The sequence below is a fragment of the Mobula birostris genome, chromosome 2, assembly GCF_030028105.1.
Source record: "Mobula birostris isolate sMobBir1 chromosome 2, sMobBir1.hap1, whole genome shotgun sequence".
Classification (NCBI taxonomy): domain Eukaryota; kingdom Metazoa; phylum Chordata; class Chondrichthyes; order Myliobatiformes; family Myliobatidae; genus Mobula; species Mobula birostris.
The window spans coordinates 199,925,487-199,949,553 of record NC_092371.1 but is presented as its reverse complement, the minus strand read 5'-3'; the positions used below and the strand labels follow the sequence as shown (position 1 = coordinate 199,949,553).

General features: G+C 42.1%; 1 protein-coding gene across 11 annotated transcripts in view; it reads left to right on the top strand.

The window, feature by feature from the left end:
- Positions 1–24,067, top strand: part of LOC140194009 (kelch-like protein 29) — a 483,953-nt gene that overhangs the window by 421,774 nt on the left and 38,112 nt on the right. For all 11 annotated transcript variants that reach the window (XR_011885023.1, XM_072251316.1, XM_072251314.1 and 8 more), the window contains one exon: positions 1,045–1,225. Coding sequence is in view for 10 of the 11 variants with exons in the window: in XM_072251316.1 (XP_072107417.1) it covers positions 1,045–1,225 (181 nt within the window). In the remaining variant the exon portion in view is untranslated. The remainder of the gene's footprint in view (positions 1–1,044; positions 1,226–24,067) is intronic.

The following is a 24,067-nucleotide window of genomic DNA, read 5'->3' as shown; positions in this document are numbered from 1 at the left end:
GATTAGTGGTTAATGGAACTTATTCTGACTGGATGTCTGTGACTAGTGGTGTTCTGCTGGGATCCATACTGGGACCTCTGCTGTTTATATGACATGGATAAAAATGTAAATGGTGGCTAGAAAGTTTGCAGACAGCACAAAGATGGATGGTGCAGAAGATTGCCAAAAGATGCAGCAGGACAGAGAGCATTTGCAGATTTGGGCAGAGAAATGGCAGATAGAGTACTATCTGCCCAAATATGAGGTGTTGCACTTATGTAAAGGGACAGTATGCTGTTAATAGAAAGATTCATTACCGTGTTAATGTACAGAGACATCGTGGGGATCGACTGCATAGCTCCTTGAAAGTGGCTGCACTGCTTGATAAGATGGTAAAGAAAGTGTATGGTATGCTAGCCTTTATTAGTTGAGCACTGAGTTGAAGAGATAGTTAGGCCACATTTGAAGTTCTTTCATTCAGTTCTAGTTGCCTCATTATAGGAAGCATGTAGAAGCTTTGGAGAGGGTGCAGAAAAAGTTTCTGAGGATTCTTGTGGTCTGTGTTAGAGATCATGTATTCTAGAAGACGTTGAACATACTTGAGTTGTTTTGTGTGGAGCAGTGGAAGCTAAAGGGAGATCAGGCTTATAAAGAAAGAGGCATAGATAAAGAGCCAGTATCTTTTTCCCTGGGTTGAAATGTCAAATTCCAGGGCAAATTCATCTGATGTGAAAGGGGATTAGTTCAAAGGAGATGTCTGGGGCAAGTTTTCTTTATACAGAGTGGTGGTACAAGCAAATATAACAGATACGTTCAAGAGGTTCTTCGACACATGAGAGCAAGGAATAGAGGAATATGGAATTTGTGAAGGCAGAAGGCTTTAGTTTAGTTAGTAATTTAATTACTAGTTAATTAGTTTGGTACAACATCGTGAACCAAATGACTTATTCTTGGCCTGTACTGTTTTATGTTCTATGAAGTTTATATCATTCGAATATGCATTTTCATTTTCCTGGTGTGACAAGATATCTTTAATTTTTCCTTTCTCTGCCCTCATCATCCCAGGTGGTATGGAGTCCGGTGTCACCCTTGCTGATGTTTGGTGTTACATGTCCCTCCTGGATAACTGGAACCTGGTTTCACGAATGACTGTGCCGAGGTGTCGACATAATAGCCTAGTGTATGATGGGAAAATTTACACTCTTGGCGGTATTGGTGCATCTGGAAATCTCAATCATGTGGAAAGGTAAATGGGGTGGGTGGGAAGCTGGCCTGAAATTACAAGTCCTGAAGAAGGGTCTCAGCCCAAAACGTCTACTGTTTACTCTTCTCCATAGTTGCTCCCTGGCCTGTTGAGATCCTCCAGCATTTTTTATGTGTTGCTCTGAGAGAACAAATACAATTTTAGAAAACTATAATGAAGCGGAAAGTGATGGATGAAATAATTTCTTGCCTTCTTCAACTATTTTAAATTTTGGAAGTCATATCATTTAATTTATTCTTTCTATAACAAACCAAATTGAACTGAGTGAAACTCTGTTGAGATCTGGAGCTATTACACGTCCATTGCCTCAGACAGATATAACAGAACTATGGATACCACTGAGCCCCTCACCTTTGCATCCATTGTGCTCTACAACATACATAAATTTTTACGTAGGTTATTTAAGAACATTATTTTGAGGAGCTGGGGGTTCCCAGAAAAGGGTTTTATACCAAATTTCCTTAACACATTGCCACATAATCTGCAAGTGCATCAAGGAATGTGAGTTTAAAAAAATAATAATTTTGTGTTTTTTTTAATGAATTCTGTTAAGGCAGAATTGAGTTAGAGGAATCAATGTTCATGTCTAAACAGAATATCTGCCTTTCCTCCAACCTGAGTATGGCTCATCGTGACGCTAGAGGCTGCCATAGACAAACATTTTAGAGTGGGATGGAAAGTTAAACTGAAAAGGGTAGCCACTAGGAGATCCTCCTTTTTGTTGTGGAGGTGCTCGACAAAGTGATCTCTCCCACCCCCCTCACCCAGTCTGCATCAGTTGAATGGCTACGTCACGTGAATAATTTGTATTACTTTGCACCAAGTCCCATTCACTATCACCGCTTTGTTTTTTGGTTATGGAATACCTTGGTTTTAAAATTTTTAAATCTTGTTTCAGATCCTTCACTCCCTATTGATATGGCCTGATATATACATAGGAGACACATGCAAATGTAAATTACAGTAAAACTCAATTAAGCTAGCACATATGGGTCTTTGGTATTGCTACGTGAGCAGCTTCTCCAGATTATTGAATGTTAACCCACACATATACCAACACACTTCATTTCGTTATGATTTGAGATTTACCTACAAGTATTCTAAATTCTCCGCAAACCTGGAAATTTAAAGGAACACTGGAAATGGAGTCCTGGTGAGTTTCAAGGGAAAGCAGGAATAAGGGCCCCGGTGTATTAAATAGAGAACACGAACCAGGACCCTAGTATGTTAAGGGAGCACAAGAATCAAGCCCCAGTGAATCAGGTACAAACTATTCAGATTCAAAACAATTGGATAATAGGTTATCAGAGTTTTATTGTATTTAAGTCAGAGTCATATGTTTAAAACGAACAGCAGAAAAAACAGCTGGAATGAAAAGCTTTTATTTTGATATTTGGAAATGGAGTGGGATGTTGGTTGCTGGAAATCAAGAGCAGTCCTGATAGTGGAATTTGACCTGAAACACCTCTGCCTCCACAGTTGCTGGAGTTTCTCTAGCAGTTTGCTGCAGAGTACATCTGCAGCCTCTCCTGTTCTCAGTCAGGAGTTACTTACTGGTGCATGTGCATAAACCTTTGAAGAAAAGAGGCCAAGTTAGTTAGGCAGTTAAGAAAATGTAGTGGATTAGGGTTGTAAATGGGGATATTGATTAAAATAGTATGCTAAACGTACGAATTCATGGTCAGGCCTCAGCTAGTGTACAGTGTTGACATAATGGTCTTGGAAAGGGTCCATCTGAGGCTTAGAACTAGAGAACCATAAGACGTCAGAGCAGAATTAGGCCATTTGGCCCATCGAGCCTGCTCCACCATTTCATCATGGCTGATCCATTTTCCCCCTCAGCTCCAATCTCCTGACTTCTTCCTGTATTCCTTAATGCCCTAACTCATCAAGAATCTGTCAAGTTCTGCCTTAAATATACATAAAGACTTGGCCTCCACAGCCACCTGGGCATAAATTCCACAGATTCACCACTCTCCTCATCTCCATTCTAAATGGACACCCTCTTTTCTGAATCTGTGCTCTCTTATCTTAGAATCTCTCACCATAGGAAATATCCTCAAGGCATTGAAACATTCAGATAGGTTTCAATTATGTCACCCCTCATTCTTCTGAATTCCAGTGAGTACAGGCCCAGAGCCATCAAATGGCCTTGATGTGACAAGCCTTTCAATCCCAGAATTATTTTCGTGAACATCCTTTGAATCCTCTCCAATGTCAGCACATCCTTTCTTAGATAAGGGGCCCAAAACTGCTCACGATACTCTCAATATTATACCCTTGCCTTTATATTCTAGCCCTTTTAAAATGAATGCCAAATTCGCATTTGCTTTCCTCACCACTGCCTCAACCTGATAACTAATCCTTAGGGAATTCTGCACAAGGGTTTCAAAGTCCCTTTGCACATTAAATGTTTGAATTTTCTCTCCATTTAGAAAATAGTAAACCCTTTAATTTCTTCTACTGAAGTGCATGACCAAACACTATTCCATCATCCACTTCTTTGTCTGTTGTTCTAACTTGTTAGTCCTGTAGCCTCTCTACTTCCTCAAAACTACTGGCCCTTCCAACTGTCTTTGTATCATCCACAAACTTTGCAAGAAAGCCTGAATTCCATCATCCAAGTCATTGACATACAACGTAAAAAGAAGCAGTCCCAACACAGACCCCTGTAGAACACCACTAGTCACTGGCACCAACCAGAAGAGGCTCACTTTATTTCCACTCGCTGCCTCCTTTCAATCAGCCACTGCTTTATCCATGCTCGTATTTTTCCTGTAGTACCATGGGCTCTTAACTGTTAAGTAGACTCATGTGTGGCACCTTGCCAAAGGCCTTCTGAAAATCCAAGTACACAACATCCACCAATTCTCCTTTGTCTGTGCTGCTTGTAATTTCTTCAAAGGATTAAAGAGGTTTTTGAAATTATGAGAATTGTTGATACTCTTCAAGCAAACCTTTCTTCTAGGGAAAATAGGTTGGCTCATAGATTCTTTCTTTTTCATGCAGTTGCTTTTAAGATCTGGAAGCTCTTACAAGGGTGGTGAAATTCGACTCCAATGGATTTTTGAATGGTCAACTTGAAAGCAAATTATTTTGCAGAATAGTGGGGTAAAACTGTTGTTGGAATTGAATTGGGCAGTGCTTTAAAAGAACCTTACATTCTATGAATTTATAACAATTGCTATTAAATTGGAAACTGTCAAATTATCTAGAAGATCCAGCTAGTCACACATCTAAAATATATATAAGAATTACATTTTGGGAGTGGGGTTATCAAATAACTCTCTCCAGCATCTTTTCTGCTTTTACACAAATTTGTTAAAGTAAGGTATATGTGTATATTTTTAAAGTGCATGACTCCAACTATTTTAAATTGTTTTAATAAATACTGGGGAAATGCTGCACAGAGATTTTCTACAAACATTAATCTATGTCAGAATAACTTTACTACATATAGGCAATCCACAAGTTCCTTTTAGAATTATCACCAAAATTCAACTGTAATGGGAGTCAAATATGACAACAGTTCCTTTGATATTAATATTAAGTTTTTCCTGTCTTCTATTAGATTCTTTGCTCTTTTATTGCTTAAAGCCTGAGCAGAAAACATAGAACATAGAATAGTACAGCACAGCACAGGCCCTTCGGCCCACAATGTTGTGCCGACCCTCAAACCCTGCCTCCCATGTAACACCCCACCTTAAATTCCTCCATATACCTGTCTAGTAGTCTCTTAAACTTCACTAGTGTATCTGCCTCCACCACTGACTCAGGCAGTGCATTCCACACACCAGCCACTCTCTGAGTAAAAAACCTTCCTCTAATATCCCCCTTGAACTTCCCACCCCTTACCTTAAAGCCATGTCCTCTTGTATTGAGCAGTGGTGCCCTGGGGAAGAGGCGCTGGCTATCCACTCTATCTATTCCTCTTATTATCTTGTACACCTCTATCATGTCTCCTCTCATCCCCCTTCTCTCCAAAGAGTAAAGCCCTAGCTCCCTTAATCTCTGATTATAATGCATACTTTCTAAACCAGGCAGCATCCTGGTAAATCTCCTCTGTACCCTTTCCAATGCTTCCACATCCTTCCTATAGTGAGGTGACCAGAACTGGACACAGTATTCCAAGTGTGGCCTAACCAGAGTTTTATAGAGCTGCATCATTACATCGCCACCCTTAAACTCTATCCCTTGACCTATGAAAGCTAACACCCCATAAGCTTTCTTAACTACCCTATCCAACTGTGAGGCAACTTTCAGGGATCTGTGGACATGTACCCCCAGATCCCTCTGCTCCTCCACACTACCAAGTATCCTGCCATTTACTTTGTACTCTGCCTTGGAGTTTGTCCTTCCAAAGTGTACCACCTCACACTTCTCTGGGTTGAACTCCATCTGCCACTTCTCAGCCCCCTTCTGCATCCTATCAATGTCTCTCTGCAATCTTTGACAATCCTCTACACTATCTACAACACCACCAACCTTTGTGTCGTCTGCAAACTTGCCAACCCACCCTTCTACCCCCACATCCAGGTCGTTAATAAAAAATCACGAAAAGTAGAGGTCCCAGAACAGATCCTTGTGGGACACCACTAGTCACAATCCTCCAATCTGAATGTCCTCCCTCCACCACCACCCTCTGCCTTCTGCAGGCAAGCCAATTCTGAATCCACCTGGCAAACTTCCCTGGATTCCATGCCTTCTAACTTTCTGAATAAGCCTACCATGTGGAACCTTGTCAAATGCCTTACTAAAATCCATATAGAACACATCCACTGCACTACTGTCATCTATATGCCTGGTCACCTCCTCAAAGAACTCTATCAGGCTTGTTAGACATGATCTGCCCTTCACAAAGCCATGCTGACTGTCCCTGATCAGACCATGATTCTTTAAATGCCTATAGATCCTATCTCTAAGAATCTTTTCTAACAGCTTCCCCACCACAGATGTAAGGCTCACCGGTCTATAATTACCCGGACAAGCCCTACTACCTTTTATGAACAAGGGAACAACATTCGCCTCCCTCCAATCCTCCGGTACCATTCCCGTCGACAACGACGACATAAAGATCCTAGCCAGAGGCTCAGCAATCTCTTCTCTCACCTCGTGGAGCAGCCTGGGGAATATTCCATCAGGCCCCGAGGACTTATCCGTCCTAATGTATTTTAACAACTCCAACACCTCCTCTCCCTTAATATCAACATGCTCCAGAACATCAACCTCACTCATATTGTCCTCACCATCATCAAGTTCCCTCTCATTGGTGAATACTGAAGAGAAGTATTCATTGAGGACCTCGCTCACTTCCATAGCCTCCAGGCACATCTTCCCACCTTTATCTCTAATCAGTCCTACCTTCACTCCTGTTATCCTTTTTTTCTTCACATAATTGAAGAATGTCTTGGGGTTTTCCTTTACCCTACTCGCCAAGGCCTTCTCATGCCCCCTTCTTGCTCTTCTCAGCCCCTTCTTAAGCTCCTTTCTTGCTTCCCTATATTCCTCAATAGACCCATCTGATCCTTGCTTCCTAAACCTCATGTATGCTGCCTTCTTCCTCCTGAATAGATTTTCCACCTCACTTGTCACCCATGGTTCCTTCACCCTACCATTCTTTATCTTCCTCACCGGGACAAATTTATCCCTAACATCCTGCAAGAGATCTCTAAACATCGACCACATGTCCATAATACATTTCCCTGCAAAAACATCATCCTAATTCACACCCGCAAGTTCTAGCCTTATAGCCTCATAATTTGCCTTTCCCCAATTAAAAATTTTCCTGTCCTCTTTGAATCTATCCTTTTCCATGATAATTATAAAGGCCAGGAAGTGGTGGTCACTGTCCCCCAGATGCTCACCCACTGAGAGATCTGTGACCTGACCCGGTTCATTACCTAGTACTAGATCTAGTATGGCATTCCCCCTGGTCGGCCTGTCCACATACTGTGACAGGAATCCATCCTGGACACACTTAACAAACTCTGCCCCATCTAAACCCTTGGAACTACTCAGGTGCCAATCAATATTAGGGAAGTTAAAGTCACCCATGATAACAACCCTGTTATTTTTGCACCTTTCCAAAATCTGCCTCCCAATCTGCTCCTCTGTATCTCTGCTGCTACCAGGGGGCCTATAGAATACCCCCAATAGAGTAACTGCTCCCTTCCTGTTCCTGACTTCCACCCATATTGACTCAAAAGAGGATCCTGCTACATTACCCACCCTTTCTGTAGCTGTAATAGTATCCCTGACCAGTAATGCCACCCCTCCTCCCCTTTTTCCACCCTCTCTATCCCTTTTAAAGCACTGAAATCCAGGAATATTGAGAATCCATTCCTGCCCTGGTGCCAGCCAAGTCTCTGTAATGGCATCTACATCATAATTCCATGTATGTATCCAAGCTCTCAGTTCATCACCTTTGTTCCTGATGCTCCTTGCATTGAGGTACACACATTTCAGCCCTTCTACCTCACTGTCTTTACACCATTTATTCTGCTGCTCTTTCCTCAAAGCCTCTCTGTATGTTAGATCTGGCTTTACTACATGCACTTCTTTCACTGCTCTATCGTTCTGGGTCCCATCCCCCTCGCAAATTAGTTTAAACCCTCTGGAACCATGCTAGCAAACCTACCTGCAAGGATATTGCTCCCCCTCGAGTTCAGGTGCAACCCATCCAATCTGTACAGGTCCCACCTTCCCCAGAAGAGAGATCCCAATGATCTAAAAATCTAAAACCCTGCCCCCTGCACCAACTCCTCAGCCACGCATTCAACTGCCATCTCCTCCAATTCTTACCATCTCTGTCACATAGCACTGGCAGCAATCCTGAGAGAAGTTCATTATTTTATAAGAGCAGGCCACATGATGCATTGGAAACTGAGTTACTCTTCTAGATTGACTTAGTTGATATTCAGTATGGATAACTGTGAGTAACCTGTATATCAATATGTGTGTTGGCATTAATAAGCTCAGCGACCCTTTTATTCCTAGGATGTGGGTGGAATTTTCACTTTCAGTGTAATGGCAAATAGGGTATAACCTGTACTGGGTTTTTATGGAGTGTTTTTGTCCAAATATATTTACATAATCTGAAACCAGAATGGAAAAACATTTACAAAATCAGTGTTGCGTTTATAGTCATAAACTGCAAGTATGTATGCACGCATGCATTGAAAAAGTTACGTGCAATGGCATCACAAGAAAAACACAAATTAAACTTCTTGTGAAAATTAGGCATAATTTTTACAAGAAAACATGATTCAAACAAAAAAAAGTCAATTTTAGTGCAAGGTGGTCTAGTGTTGCTAAACTTTAATGATTAGAGATGGTTCAAGGACTGAAAAGTTGAAGTTCTTGAATCTGATGGTGTGGAATTTCAGGCTTCTGTGTCTCCTGCCCAATGGATAGTGGCTATTTAATGCTATGGATTGTGGATATTGACTGTAAATGTAAAAAATCCAATGGATTTTTACTTTGGGAAAAATCTGTGTATATAACAAGAAACAATGTTTAATGTAAGTTTGTAGTCCATAACCTGTAATCTTACTTACCTTTTACGAGATATAGGACATAAGCAAGTTAAGTGTTTACGGCCCACCTCTTATTGCCCTGGAATAGATGATAGTGAACCACCTTCTTGGACCAAGGCATTCAGAATCAATATCTGTTTATTATCATGACATACTAAAATTGGTTGTTTTACAGCAGCAGTACAGTGCAATATATAAAATATACTATATATTACAATAAAAAATACATATAAAAATTAAACAAGTAGTGCAAAAAGGGAGCAAAAATTGTGAGGAAGTTTTTGTGGGTTCATTGTCTGTTCAAAATCCGATGGTGGAGGGGAAGAAGCTGTTCCTAAAACTTTGAGTGTGTGTCTTCAGTCTCCTGCACCTCCTTTCTGATGGTCGAGATGAGAAGAGTCCAAGTCCTGGGTGGTTGGGGTACTCATCGATGAATGCTGCCTATTTGAAGAATCACTTTTTGAAGATGTCCTCAATGGTGGTGAGATTAGTGCCCCTGGTGGATCTGACTGAATTTACAGCCCTCTGCAACTTTTTCCAGTCATATGTAGTGGCCCCTCCATGCTAGACAGTAATGCAAACTGTTAGAATGTTCTCTATCTGTAAAAATTTGCTAAAGTCCGTGGTGACAAGAAAATCTCCTCAAACTCCAAATGAAATATAGCCACTGGCATGCTGTCATCATAACTACATCAGTACCTCAGGCCAAGGAAAGAGCTTTAGGGATGTTAACACCCAGGAACTTGGAACAGGTCACCCTTTCCACTGCTGATCCCTGGAAGAGGACTGGTGTGGGTTCCCTCGACTTCTGTTTCCTGAAGTCCACAATCAATTCCTTGGTCTTATTTCTTTTTGGGGAAGATGCTGCTAGACAGAGAATTTCATGATTGAGATCCAGCGACAATGAAGCAAGGACCAATATCCTTGCGGGCTGATTTACCAGAACTCCTGGAGGGAAGAGGGACAAAAAGTGTGTTGGCTTGGTGGGTCGTGTCCTTGATTATCCTGGCAGCACTGCTCCGACAGCGTGCAGTGTAAAGTGAGTCCAAGGACGGAAGATTGGTTTGTCTGATGTGCTGGGCTGTGTTCACGATCTTCTGCAGCTTCTTCCAGTCTTGGGCAGGACAACTTCCATACCAGGTTGTGATGCACCCGAGAAGAATGCTGTCTATAGTGCATCTATAAAAATTATTATTATTATGATTATGAGGACACGCAGTCCCCTTTTATTGTCATTTAGTAATGCATGCATTAAGAAATGATAAAATGTTTTTCCAGAATCATATCAGGAAAACATTTGACAAACCGACTTAAAAACTAACAAAAACCACATAATTATAACATATAGTTACAACAGTGCGAAACAATACTGTAATTTGATAAGAACAGACCATGGCACAGTAAAGTCTCAAAGTCTCTTGGAAGTCCCATCATCTCACCCAGACAGTAAACCTCCAGCACCGCCAACTTGCCAGTGCGGCATCCTGGAAGCATCCGACCACAGTCCAACTCCGAGTCCGTCTGAAAGACTCCGAGCCTCCAACCACCTCCCAACACCTCCCAACACCAAGCACCATCTCTGCCGTGCGCTTCGACCCCGGCCCCGGCGACAGGCAATAGGCAAAGCCGAGGATTTGGGGCCTTTGTCTCCGGAGATTCTCGATCGCACAGTAACAACAGCAGAGAAGCAGGCATTTCAGAAGTTACTCCAGATGTTCCTCTGCACTTCTCACGGCTGTCTCGCGCCACCATCTCCTCCTCACTCCCCTTAGTGAGGATTTTAGGGGACTGGCCAAATTTCTTTAGCTTTCTCAGGAAGTAAAGGCGCTGATGGGCCTTCTTGGCAGTGGACTCTGCTTGGTTGGACCAAGTCAGGTCATTTGTGATATTGACCCCAAGGAACTTAAAGCTTTTGACCTGTTCCACTTGTGCACCACCGATGTAAATGAGGTCGTGCGGTCCGCTACTTCTTCTGAAGTCAACAACCAATTCCATTGTCTTGCTGACGTTGAGGGATAGGTTATTGTCTTCGCACCATGCCACCAGGTTCTTAATTTCCTCTCTGTACTCAAACTCATCATTACCCGAGATACGGCCTACAATTGTGGTGTCATCAGCAAACTTAAATATTGAGTTTGATGGAAACTTGGCTACGCAATCTGGGTGTACAGTGAGTACAGCAGGGGGCTGAGTACACAGCCTTGTGGGGCACTGGTGCTCAGAGTGATTGTAGAGGAGAGCTTGTCCCCTATTTTTACAGCCTGGGTCCTGTCTGTGAAGAAGCTGAAGATCCAGCTGCAGATCTGAGTGCTAAGGCCCAGGTTCTGGAGCTTAGGGATCAGTTTATTTGGAATGATGGTATTAAAGGCCAAGTGGTTAAGGCATTCGACTAGCAACCTGAAGGTCGTGAGTTCAAGCCCCAGCCGAGGCAGTGTGTTGTGTCCTTGAGCAAGGCACGTAACCACACAGTGCTCTGTGACGACACTGGTGCCAAGCTGTATCGGCACTTGCCCTTCCCTTTGACAATGTCGGTATCGTGGAGAGGGGAGACTTGCAGCATGGGCAACTGCCGGTCTTCCATACAACCTTGCCCAGGCCTGCGCCCTGGAGAGTGAAGACTTTCCAGGCGCAGATCCATGGTCTCGCAAGACTAACAGATGCCTTAATTAATTAATTAAAGGCAGAGCTGTAGTCAATGCAAAGGAGCCTTACATATGTGTCTTTATTCTCCAGGTGTTCTAAGGAGGAATGTAGGGCCAGAGAGATGGCATCTGCCATTGACCTGTTGCTCTGGTAGGCGAATTGCAAAGTGTCGAGGTTGACTGGTAGGCTGTGGTTGTTGTGTGCCATAACCAATCGCTCAAAGCACTTCATAGCAATTGATGTCAGAGCCGCAGGTCGATAGTCATTCAGGCATGCGACCTTGCTCTTCTTCGGCACCAGGATTATCATTGCCTTCTTAAAACACAGGGGGGTCTTAGACTGAAGCAAGGAGCAGTTGAAGATGTCAGCAAACACTCCAGCTAGCTCGCTTGCACAGGCCCAGAGAACCCATCCCAGGATGCCATCTGGGCCCATCGCCTTCCTTGGATTTATCTTCGGGAAGGCCCTTCTAACATCCTCCTCAGTGACGATAAATCTCGATGCCACTAGGTTCGGTTCATCCAGAGGGAGCGGGACGCTCCTCTTCTGTTGGAATCTTGCGTAGAATACGTTAAGTTCATCAGGAAGAGAAGCACCACAGTTATTGATATTCCCAGCCTTTTCTTTGCGCCCAGTGATCTCATTTAGACCCTGCCATAGTCTACTGGCATCTCTCTGGTTAGCTGGGCTTCCAACTTGGTTCGATATTGCCTCTTGGTGCCCTTAATGGCTTTCCGGAGTTCACGTCTGGATTCTGTGTAGCGACTGGTATCCCCGGACCTCAAAGCCGCAGCTCTAGCCTTTAAAAGGGACTTGACCTCATAATTCATCCAAGGTTTCCAGTTAGGGAATACCCGGATCGTCTTACGAGACACACAGTCCTCCGTGCATTTCCAGATAAAGTCTGTGACAGCTGAGGCATACTCATCGAGGTTAGCTGCCGAGTCCTTGAATACTAACCAGTCCACTGATTCAAGGCAGTCACGGAGGACCTCATCCGTTTCCTCCGTCCAACGTGACACCACTTTTGACACGGTGACCTCTCGCTTCAGTTTCTGTTTGTAAGCCGGGAGGAGGAGTACGGCCTGATGGTCCGATTTTCCGAAGTGAGGTCGTGGGACAGAACAGTAGGCATCTTTGACTACTGTGTAGCAGTGGTCAAGTATATTCGGGCCTCTAGTGGGGCAGGAGACATGTTGGTATAACTTTGGCAGCACCTTTCTGAGGTTGGCCTGATTCAAGTCCCCGGCTGTAATGAGCAAAGCCTCTGGATATCTGGTCTCAAGTTCACTGATGTTGGCATACAGTATTACAGTGAAGTAAAGAGAATTACAGGGGCATGAAAGAGGAGCTAGATAAAATTGATTGAAAGGGGATACTAGCAGGGGTGAGAGCAGAACAGCAATGGGCAATGGCTGGAATTTCTGGCAGCAATTCGGAAGGCGTGGGATAGATCCATCCCAAAGATGAAGAAGTATTCTGAAGGCAGGAAGACACAACCGTGGCTGACGAGGTCAAAGCCAACATAAAAGCAAAAGAGAAGGCATAAAATAGAACAAAAATTAGTGGAAGTCTAGAGGATTGGGGAGCTTCTAAAAACCAACAGAAGGCAACTTAAAAAGTCATAAGTAGATAAAAAATGAAATATGAAGTAAGCTGGCCAATAATATAAAAAGATTACAACATTTTTTCCATTATATAAGGAGTATAAGAGAGATGAGAGTGGATATCAGACCACTGGAAAATGACACTGGGGAAGTAGTAAATGGGGACAAAGAAATGGTGGGTGAATTTAATAATTATTTGGATTAGTCTTCACTGTGGAAGACACTAGCAGTATGCAAGTAACGTGTGAGTGTCATTGCTATTACCAAGGAGAAGGCGCTTGGGAAACTAAGAAGTCTGAAGGTAGATAAGTCACCTAGACCAGATAGGTGACACCCAGGGTTCTGAAAGAGACCGTAAGATATAGGAGCAGAAATAGGCCATTTGGCCAATTGAGTCTGCTCCGCCATTCAATCATGGCTGATTTTTTCACCTCAGCCCCATTCCCCAGCCTTCACCCCATAACCTTTGATGCTGTGGCCAATCAAAAACCTATCAGATTTTTGGTTTATGTCCTCGTTTAGGAAATAGTCTGCACATTTATTTTTACTACCAAAGTGCATGACCATGCATTTCCAAACATTGTATTTCATTTGGCACTTTCTTGCCCATTCTCCTAATATCTCTAAGTCCTTCTGCAGCCTACCTGTTTCCTCAACACTACCTGCCCCTCCACCAATCTTTGTATCATCTTCAAACTTGGAAGCAAAGCCATCTATTTCATCATAGTGTGAAGGCATTAGTAATGGTTCTGGAGGACTGGAAAATTGCAAGTGTCACTCCACTCTTTAAGATGGGATGGAGGCAGAAGAAAGGAAATTATAGGCCAGTTAGCCTAACTTCAGTGGTTGAAAAAATGTTACAGTCCACTATCAAGGATGAGGTTTCTGGGTACTTGTAGACACATAATAAAATAGGCCAAAGTCAGCATGGTTAAGGAAAAACCTTGCTTGACAAATCTTTTGAAATTTTTTGAGGAAATAACAGACAACATAGATAGAGTCAGTGGATGTTGTTTGATTGGAATTTCAGAAGGCCTTTGACAAAGTGCCATGCATGAGGCTGCTTAACAAGAACCCATGGTATTACAGGAAAGGTATTAGCATGGATCGAGGATTGGCTGACAGGCAGGAGACAAAGAGTGGGAATAAAGAGAGCCTTCTCTGGTTGCCGCCAGTGACTAGTGAGTGTGCTGCAGAGGTCGGTGTTAGACCACTTTTTTTCATGTTTTGTGTCAGTGATTCGGATGAGGGATTTGATGGCTTTGTGGCCAAGTTTGTGGGCAATACGAAGATAGGTAGAAAGGCAGGTATTGTTGAAGAATTAGGATGTCTGTATAAGGACTTGTACAGATTGGGGGAATGGACAAGAATGGCAGATGGAAGTGCATGGTCATGCACTTTGGCAGAAGGAACATAAGCACGGACTACTTTCTAAATGTGGAGAAAATTCAAAAATCAGAGATGCAAAGGGTCCTTGGAGTCCTTATGCGGGATTCCCTAAAGGTTAACTTGGAAGTTGAGTCAGTGGTAAGGAAGGCAAGTACAATGTTAGCTTTCATTTCAAGAGGACTAGAATATAAAAGCAAGGATGTAATGCTGAGGCTTTATAAGGCAGAGGAGGTTCAAGTGAATGATCCCAGAAATCAAAGGGTTCACACATGAGAAGCATTTGATGGCTTTGGGCCAGTACTCACTGGAGTTTAGAAGAACAAGGTGGGATCTCATTGAAACCTATCGAATATTGAAAGGCTGAGATGGAGAGATTGTTTCTAATAGTGCAGGAGCCTAGGACCAAAGAGCACAGCCGCAGAGTTGAGGGACGTCCATTTAGAACAGAGGTGAAGAAAACTTTCTTTAGCCAGAGGGTGGTGAATCTGTGGAATTCATTGCCACCGACAGTAGTGGAGGCCTGTTCATTGGGTATATTTAAGGTGGAGGTTGATTGGTTCTTGATTATTCAGGTTACAGGGAGAAGACAGGAGAATGGGGTTGAGTGGGATAATGTCAGCCATGATGGAATGGCAGAGCAGACTCAATGGGCTGAATGGCCTAATTCTACTCTTGTATCTTATGGTCTCATGGTCTTAATTTTCAAATAGGCTAGCAATTTGTGGCTAGGACATGACAGCTTACATATAAAAAAACCACCATGAATTGCTGGCTGATTTATAGTGTCCTATCATTATTTTACAAAAATGGTACCTTATAGTTAGAGACATTGTGAATTTAACCTCACTGCATACTTGCCTCTTAGATAGATAGATAGATAGATAAATATACTTTATTGATCCCAAGGGAAATTGGGTTTCGTTACAGCTGCACCAACCAAGAATAGAGCGTAAATATAGCAATACAAAAACCACAAACAATCAAACAACAAGATGCAAACTATGCCAGATGGAAATAAGTCCAGGACCAGCCTATTGGCTCAGGGTGTCTGACCCTCTTAATCATAATGTAGTGTTTTCTATTGATTATCAACCAAACTTTAAGATAAAAAGTACCTATTTATAGGAATACTGTCTCATGTTGTCTGACAACTTTTCCTCTGCTTCTCTCCAGTCTTTCTTTCCTTCTTTGGTTCTGATTCTATCTTCTGTAACAATAAATTCATATACTGTAATTCTCTTTTCTCAGTCCTTCCTGTTTAATTATCACCAAGTATATTTAGTTAAATAAATAATCTGTGTAATCCATTAGGTCTTCTAATACACTCCTCATTTCTATATCCCTTCCTCTCCACAGACCCTACACCCACCCAACACAACCCCGATTATGCTGCAACCTGGACAGCTTAAACTTCTGAATATTATGAACATACTCTAAGTTATCTATCTCTAGCAAAACCTAAGCCAACTACTTTTTCACTTCCTCTATGTATTTTGCACCACTTTCATTGAAATAGATCATCCAACCTTTCATTTAGGTGCAGAAATACACAGAGTGGTTTGGCTGCCACTTTCTTCAAAGAGACCTTGTGACATTGCAGATGGTTCACTGAAGTGAATAATACTCTGGTTCTAAGAACTCAAGTATACAATAGACATTTTTCTTGATACAAGGGAAAAAATGTGTTGAGGTTCTGTCTGCTTTTACACAAGAGCTGAAATTTTTCCAACTGCCAAGATAATTGCTTTAAAAATGTATGGATTTTGATTCTATTGATATGTCATTGTTACATTGCTATTCATGAGACTTTGCATTTGAAGCTATTTTGTGGAAGCAAGATCATCCTTCATTAGGTCCTATACTCAGATCTTGGAGCAGCATTTATGTTATGTTTCGTTGTAACACTGAGTCAACTCCATGACAAAGTAGTAGATAGACCTTACCCTACACATTATGACAAGAAGCCTGCGACCTGTAGCCAAGAGTCCTCCTAAAGTAATGCCTACATATTAGACATTAGACTGGGAAAAGGACCAAGTATTGGTGCATGAAGTTTGACGCCACTTTGAATCCCTTCATGAGAAGTACTTTTGCTTTGTGGAGTTCAATCTGCCTTTCACGCACTTTGCAACAAATTGTTTTTTTTCTCTCAGTAATTGAAATAATTTGCCTATGTAGTTACAAAGATACTTGCAACTGATTAAGTGACCATGAATAGATTGCAGATTGTTTTCCTTTAGCACTGAATAGTGACAATGATGTGTTTCATCAGATTCTGTGAAATCAAACTGAAGTGCTGACTATGTTTCTCTTTCTACGTACTGGATGTCTCAGTTTTTTAAAATCGTTTTTATTAGACTAAACGACTGCCACCCTGTGGCACTGACACCAATCATCATGATGTATTTTAAATGGCTGATAATGGCACATATCAAAAACTCCAGTCCTGCTACAGTGGACACTCACAAATATGCATACCAATAGATCTGCTCTACAAGAGATGCCATAGCATCCAACCTGGCCCTGACACACCTAGAAAACAAGGACACTTTATGTCAGAATGCTGTCTCTGGATTTCAGTTCTGCATTCAACACTGTTGCCCACAGACCTGAGTGAACAAACTCCGACTCCTCTGTCAAAGTACACCACAGTGCAATTGGGTGTTGGACTTCGTAACCAACAGGCTGCCTCTAGAGAGTCAGGATGCACAACTGCTCCACCCTCCCCATCATCCTCAACATGGGTGCCCCTCAAGGCATTGTGCTGAGCTCATAGCTGTACATTTTTCTCACATACATCTACACAGACAAACGCTGAGTAATCACGTTATCAGATGATGGGGCTCATTACCAAGAATGATGAGATGGTCTACAGAGAAGCGATGGAAGAGCTTGAGGCCTAGTACCAGGCAAATAACTCCTTCCTTAATGTCAGCAAGACAAAGGAGATGGCTATCAACTTCAGCAGAACACACAGCTCTCACACCCAGCCCCCCCCCCCCTTACATTAGCGGCACAGTAGTTTCAGACTCCTAGGAGGGCACATCTCACACAACCTCTCATGGTCCCAGTATGAAATATAATAAAGTGCTTGCAGAACAGGTTAGTGGGTGGAGGCATTGATCAGCCTTACTGCTTGGGGAAAGTAACTTTTTTCAGTCTGGTGATCCTGGCATGGATGCTTTAGCCTTCTCTAAGATAAGATGAGGCAAAACTTCATTTATCCCGAAGGAAATTAAACTACTTTGCACTGTCAGGAAAACTCACCAATGCCTCTACTTTCTGAGGAGGCTGACGAGAGCTGGACTATGCACATCCATACTTATATCATGCTACAGATACACAGTAGTGATCATCCTTGCATGCTGTGTCACTGCATGGAATGGAAACGGCATTGCAGCAGACAGGAAGCCTCTACAACAGGTACTGTTGGTACGACCCTTCCCACCATCAAGAATGTGTGTATAGAAAGGTGCTGGAAAAGGGCCAGTTACTTCATGAAGGATCTCACCCACCCTGCTCATGGACTGTTTGCCCCGTTCCCATCAGGGAGCAGACTTGGTAGCATCCATGTCAAGACCATCAGACTCAAAAAGACAGATATTTTCCCCAAGCAGTAAGGCTGATCAACACCTCCACCAACTAATGCATGCCCAACCCACCTCTACTTTGTTTTTCCTGTCAGTTGCCTTATGTCTAGTGTCACTTTATGGACATACAATCAATCTATGGATATAAGGTATCATATATTTACATTAATTGTGTTTTATTGTTATTGTGTGCTTTATCTTTTGTGTTTTTTTTGTGCTGTATCAGATTCAGTAGATCCCAAGGGAAATTACAGTGTCACAGTAGCATTACAAGTGCACAGGTATACAAATATTAGAAGAGAAGTATGAAAGAATAAGTATAAGTTACTTCAAGGAGTCTATCAAGTTGGGTTCATCACTTCCCCAGCTATCGGGCATTATAGAGCCGAATGGCCAAGGGTAAGAATGACCTGTTTGGAACAGCATAGTTATCTCAGTCTATTACTGAAAGTGCTCCTCTGTTCAGTTATGGTAGCATGCGGAGGGTGAGAAATATTTATGCTCGTGTATAGGAAATTGAAATTTAACAGTCTTCAATCCTTATTTCACATTTTGAACATTTAGAATATCTTGCCATTGATTTCACATTAGTGAGTTGTGTATTGTTTGTGAGAATGAAATGTTTATTTAAGATGGCAATTTCAGGAGGATTCTTTTGTTGTTTTGGTAATTGTTAGCATATACACATAAGGAGAATACAATTATAGGTAAGCAATGAACTGTCTTGTGTTATTTTTTTAAAGAAGTCACATGAATGAAGGTTGCAGCGTAACACTTTGTTTTCTACTGTGCTCGACATATAACGCACTATCTAGCAAGAAGGTTGCATCTCAGGACTTAATTTAGTTTGTCATCAATGTATGAATTAATTTAACCATAAGACTTAGGAGCAGAATTAGGCCATTTGGCCCATCGAGTCTGCTCCGCCATTCAATTGGGCATTGATTATAATGTGCTTACAGCAGATAAACCAGGAATGAAATGCTATTTTATTGTGATGTTCCAGGCACAGTTATTCACATTTTAGAATAAATATACTATTGACCTAATATAGTTTACAAGTAGTTTCTCAAATATATACTTTTGAACAGAGTAAGTACATTCTGTATCCATAATCTTTTTAATATATCATGCAATATGTCTTTAATTTCTGCATTCTGCAAATTACAATATTAATATAATAGCAATAGAGCATTTTCTTATTAAATGTGAATCCCTTACAGAGTCAGAAGAGAATTAATAATGGGGAGTAAGGAAATAGCAGAGGAATTTTGCAACCACTTTTTGTCTGTCTTTGCAAACGAAGACAAAAAGCCCTGCCAGAAATACCAGAGAACTAGTAGACTAGCAAGAATGAAGGAATGAAGAACTGAAGAAAATAAGTATGAACAGGCATTTGAACATGAACATGGCAAATATGGATCCTTAGGGAGTGAAAGCCTGGAATTGCTAACGTGGTGGTCTATAGTTAGTGCTGGAGCAGATGCTGAAGTCTGGGTTACATGGGTTTATGAAACGAAAATCATGTTTGACTAACTTACTGGAATTCTTTGAGAATGTAACAAATAGAATAGATGAAGAGGTGCCAGAATATATGATGCACTTGCATTTTCAGAAGGCTGTTTGTTGTTGGCGTGGTCAATGGTTAAGGGTGGTAATTTGCAGACATGGAATAAGAATTGGTTATCAGACAAACAGGCATCACTGAATGTTAATGTGCTACTGGTGTTACAGAACACTAGGAGGGTCTTGTTAAGGATTTCAGAGGTTGTATACCTTCTGTAGTATCTCTACCACCACTGCAATGTGTATTTGTACCTCTGCTGAACATACTGAACATTAACTTACACCTTAATTTTAAAGTCGCTGAATTTTCAGCTATTGCCACTTTAATGGCATTTACACACACTCAGAGATTCTCCTCCCCTATGGCAGCTCAGGCCAACATCAGGCCTCAATGGTGTACCTGGTAGAACATGAATACTTGTTCCAGCCAACTGATGGGGGTGTTCAAAGACATCTTCCAACTCACTTGCTGCAAAAAGGCACCAATCATACCCGGTGCCCAAGAAGAGCAGAGTGAGCTGCCTCAGTGACTATTCCTCAATTGCACTCTCATCTACAGTGATTAAGTGCTTTGAGAGGTTGGTACTAGCCTGAATCAACTGCAGCCTAAGCAAAGAACTGTATCTGTTGCAATTTGCCTACCGCCATAATAGGTCTACAGCAGATGCAATCCCACTGGCTCTCCACTTGGCCTTGGACTACCTGGACAACAGAAATACCTACAGTATGCTACTTTTTATTGATTACAGCTCAGCATTCAACACTATTTTACCCTCAGTACTAATCAACAAGTTGTACAACCTGGACCTTTGTATCTCCTTCTGTAGCTGGGTCCTTGACTTCCTTATCAGGAAACCACAGTCGGTGTAGATCAGGAATAACATCTTCTGGCTGACAGTCAACACCAGCACACCTCAAGGATGTGTGCTTCGCTCACTCTGGTAGTCCGCACAGTCATGACTGTGTGGCTAGGCACAGCTAAAAGGCCATGTATAAATTTGCTGATGACACAACTGTTGTTGGCAGAATCTAAGATGGTGACAAGGAAGCTTACAGGAATGATATAGATCGGGTGATTGAGCGGTGTCACACACAGCCTTGGACTCAATGTCAGTAAGACCAAGGAATTCATTGTGGACTTCAGGAAGGGGAAGTTGAGGGAATATACACCAGTCCTCCTGAGGGACCAGCATTGGGAAAGGTGAGCAGTTTCAAGTTCATGGGTGTCAACATCTCTGAAGATCTATCTTGGGCCCAACATATTGATGTAATTACAAAGAGGGCATGGCAGCAGCTATATTTCATAAGGAATTTGAGGAGATTTGGTCTGTCACCAAAGTCTGAAGCAAATTTCTACAAACGTACCACAGAGAAACTTCTAATTGTTTGCATCACCACCTAGTATTGAGGGGCCACTTCGCAGGATCTGAAAAAGCTGCAGAAGATCGTAAACTCAGCCAGCTCCATCATGGGCATGATCCTCCCCAGCTTTAAGGACACCTTCAAAAGGCAGTACCTCAAAAAGGTGGCATCCATCATTAAGAACCCTATTCACCCAGGACAAGCTCTTCTCTCATTGCTAGCATCAGGGAGAAGGTACAGGAGCTTGAAGACATACACTCAACATTTCATGAACAGCTTCTTCCCCTCTGCTATCAGATTTCTGAATGGATAGTGAAACAACCTTGAGATTTGTCTCCTAACAGAAGGAGACCAAAACAACCAAAGTAGTTTAGCAATTTTTTTTGGACATTCTGTCTGCCACACAGCGATTTTGCAAACATGGTCATCTAATCTTATTTAATAATTGCAATTGAATTTACTTAACCGTTAACCCACAAACAATTGTTCTACTTACTTACCTCAGGGAGCTTCAGCAGTGATCAGAGCCTGGACACTGAAGTTGCTGGCCCAGGAAACCCTCTGAGACTAGTTGATTTATCTTGCAAGTAGGCCCAGAAGATTTTGTTGCAGCAGTGTTAGTGGCATAATGCCACAAAAATATACACTATTCTTTCAAAATTCTGTCCGTTACAAAAACATGAATCTGTTGTGAATCTGTTCAGGACACTCTCCAATGCTAGCATATTTTTTCTTAGATAATATGCCGAAACTGCTCACAATACACCAAGTGTGGTCTGGCCAATGCCTTACAAATCCTCATCGTTACATCCTTGCTTTTGTATTCTAGTATTCTCAAAATTAATGCTGACAATACATTTGTCTTCCTCACCATCGGCTCAACCTGCAAACCAGCCTTTAGGGAATCCTGCACAAGGATTCCTGAGGCCCTTTGCACCTCTGATTTTTGAATTTTCTCCCCATTTAGAAAGTAGTCTACACTTTTATTCCTTCTACCAAAGTGCTTGACTATGCACTTCCCTACACTGTATTCCATCTGCCATTTATTTACCCATTCTCCAAATCTTTTTGAGTCCTTCTGCAGAGTCCCTGCTTCCTCAGGACTATTTGCCCCCCGCTCATCTTCGTATCATCCATAATTTTGGCCATAAAGCCATTAATTCCGTCAAACAAAACATATAATGTGAAAAGAAGCAGTCCCAACACCAATCCTTGCAGCACAGCACTAGTTACAGGTAGCCAACCAGAAAAGGCCCTCTTTGATTCCCACTCTTCGCATTCTAGCCGTCAGCCAATCTTCTACCCATGCTGGTGTCTTTCCTGTAATACCTTGGGCTCCTATCTTGTTAAGCAGCTTCATGTGCAGCACCTCATTGAAGGCGAAAATTCAAGAAAACAACATCCACTGATCCTCATTTGTCTCCCCTGCCTGTTATTTCCTCATAGAATTCCAACAGATTTGTCAGGCAACATTTCCCTTTAAGGAAACCATGCTGACTTTAGCCTGCTTTATTACATGCCTCCAAGTACCTCAAAACCTTATACTTAATAATGGACTCCAACATCTTCCCAGCTACTGAAGTCAGGCTAATTGGCGTATAATTTCTTCTGCATCCTTCCCTTCTTAGGGAATGGACTGATATTTGCAGTTTTCCAGTACTGGAACCATTCCAGAATGTAGTGATACTTGGAAGATCATTAATAATGGCAGCACAATCTCTTCAGCCACCTCTTTCAGAACCCTAGGGTGTAGAGGGCTATGGGTAACTGGAGGTAATTTCTAAGTAAGTACATGTTCGGCACAGCATTGTGGACCAAAGGGCCGGTATTGTGCTGTAGGTTTTCTATGTTTTTATGTTAGTCCATCTGGTCCAGGTGATTTATCTACCTTCAGACTTTCCATCTTCCCAAGCATCACCTCCTTAGTAATATACAGTTACTACTGCCCCATCACAAACTCAAATTTCTAGCATGCTGCTAGTATCATCCACAGTGAAGACTGATGCAAACTAGTTTGTCTGCCATTTCTACGTCCCCCATTACTACCTCTGCAACATCATTTTCCAGCTGTCCAATATTGAGTCTTGCCTCTCGCCTCTCTCTTACTCGCCTCCGCCTGTTCTCACCAAAGCCTGACTACTCTAACACTATCCACTCCAACAATGACACATCCACTTACACCTTTGCTTCTCTTTGCTGGTCTTTGCCTAATAGATCATTATGATTGCTACTCACCAAATAATCCCAAAAGAGCCCAAACTCTTTATAAACCTCCTATCACCTTCTCCAACTGGTGACGGTGGGCAATGATTGGAGTCTGCTGAACAGTCCTGAAAGGCCCCAAGTTTTTTTTAAACCTCATGCTGCTTCAGCCAAACAAGTGACGAGTCGTGATAACTGCAGCTGACTGCAAATACTTGGGCACCTAGTACCTCTCCTTCGCGCTGTCATACTGACCTGTCCTCAGACTTCTCAATTACAAAGGAGAGGCCTACGTCTATTTGAGCAGTTTCTTATCCAGTGGTATTGAATTTTCAAGCTTCAGGTAATTCACGTCCCCTTCTTTACTTCCACTTAACCTGCCACCTAGATTTCTTCCTTTTTTTCCCCTTCCTCCTCTCACCTATTTACATCTGCCCATTATCCCTTCCCCACTGGGTGCCACCTATCACCTACCAACCTCTCTCCCCCCTCCCTTCATACTGCTTTATATGGGCAATCATTCCTTTTCCGTTTCATTTCTAATGCAAAGCCTTGTGTTTTGCCTGGTGTGTCCATTTGAATTACTGCTTCAGTTAAATGATTGATTCATATTGTACTGACAAAAACTAAAATTAAAACTTGAAGAAAATTTGATTACATTAGGGTTTAACCTTTCTGTTTACCCTTCTAGGACTCTGTTTATGCAGCTACTTCATTGTCCCTCTCTTTTGAAAGGGAATCTGTGAAAGGATCAGGCACTAAATATAATCACATTTGTTTTTTTTAATAATACAACTTGAATGTCAAATAAATACAGAAGTTGCTGTAAATGCTGAACCGGCTGGGCTGAAAGAGAAACAGACTTACTGTTTCAGGGCAAAGGTATGTAGCATAGATGGTGGATGTTTCAACGTCTTATACCCTACCTTG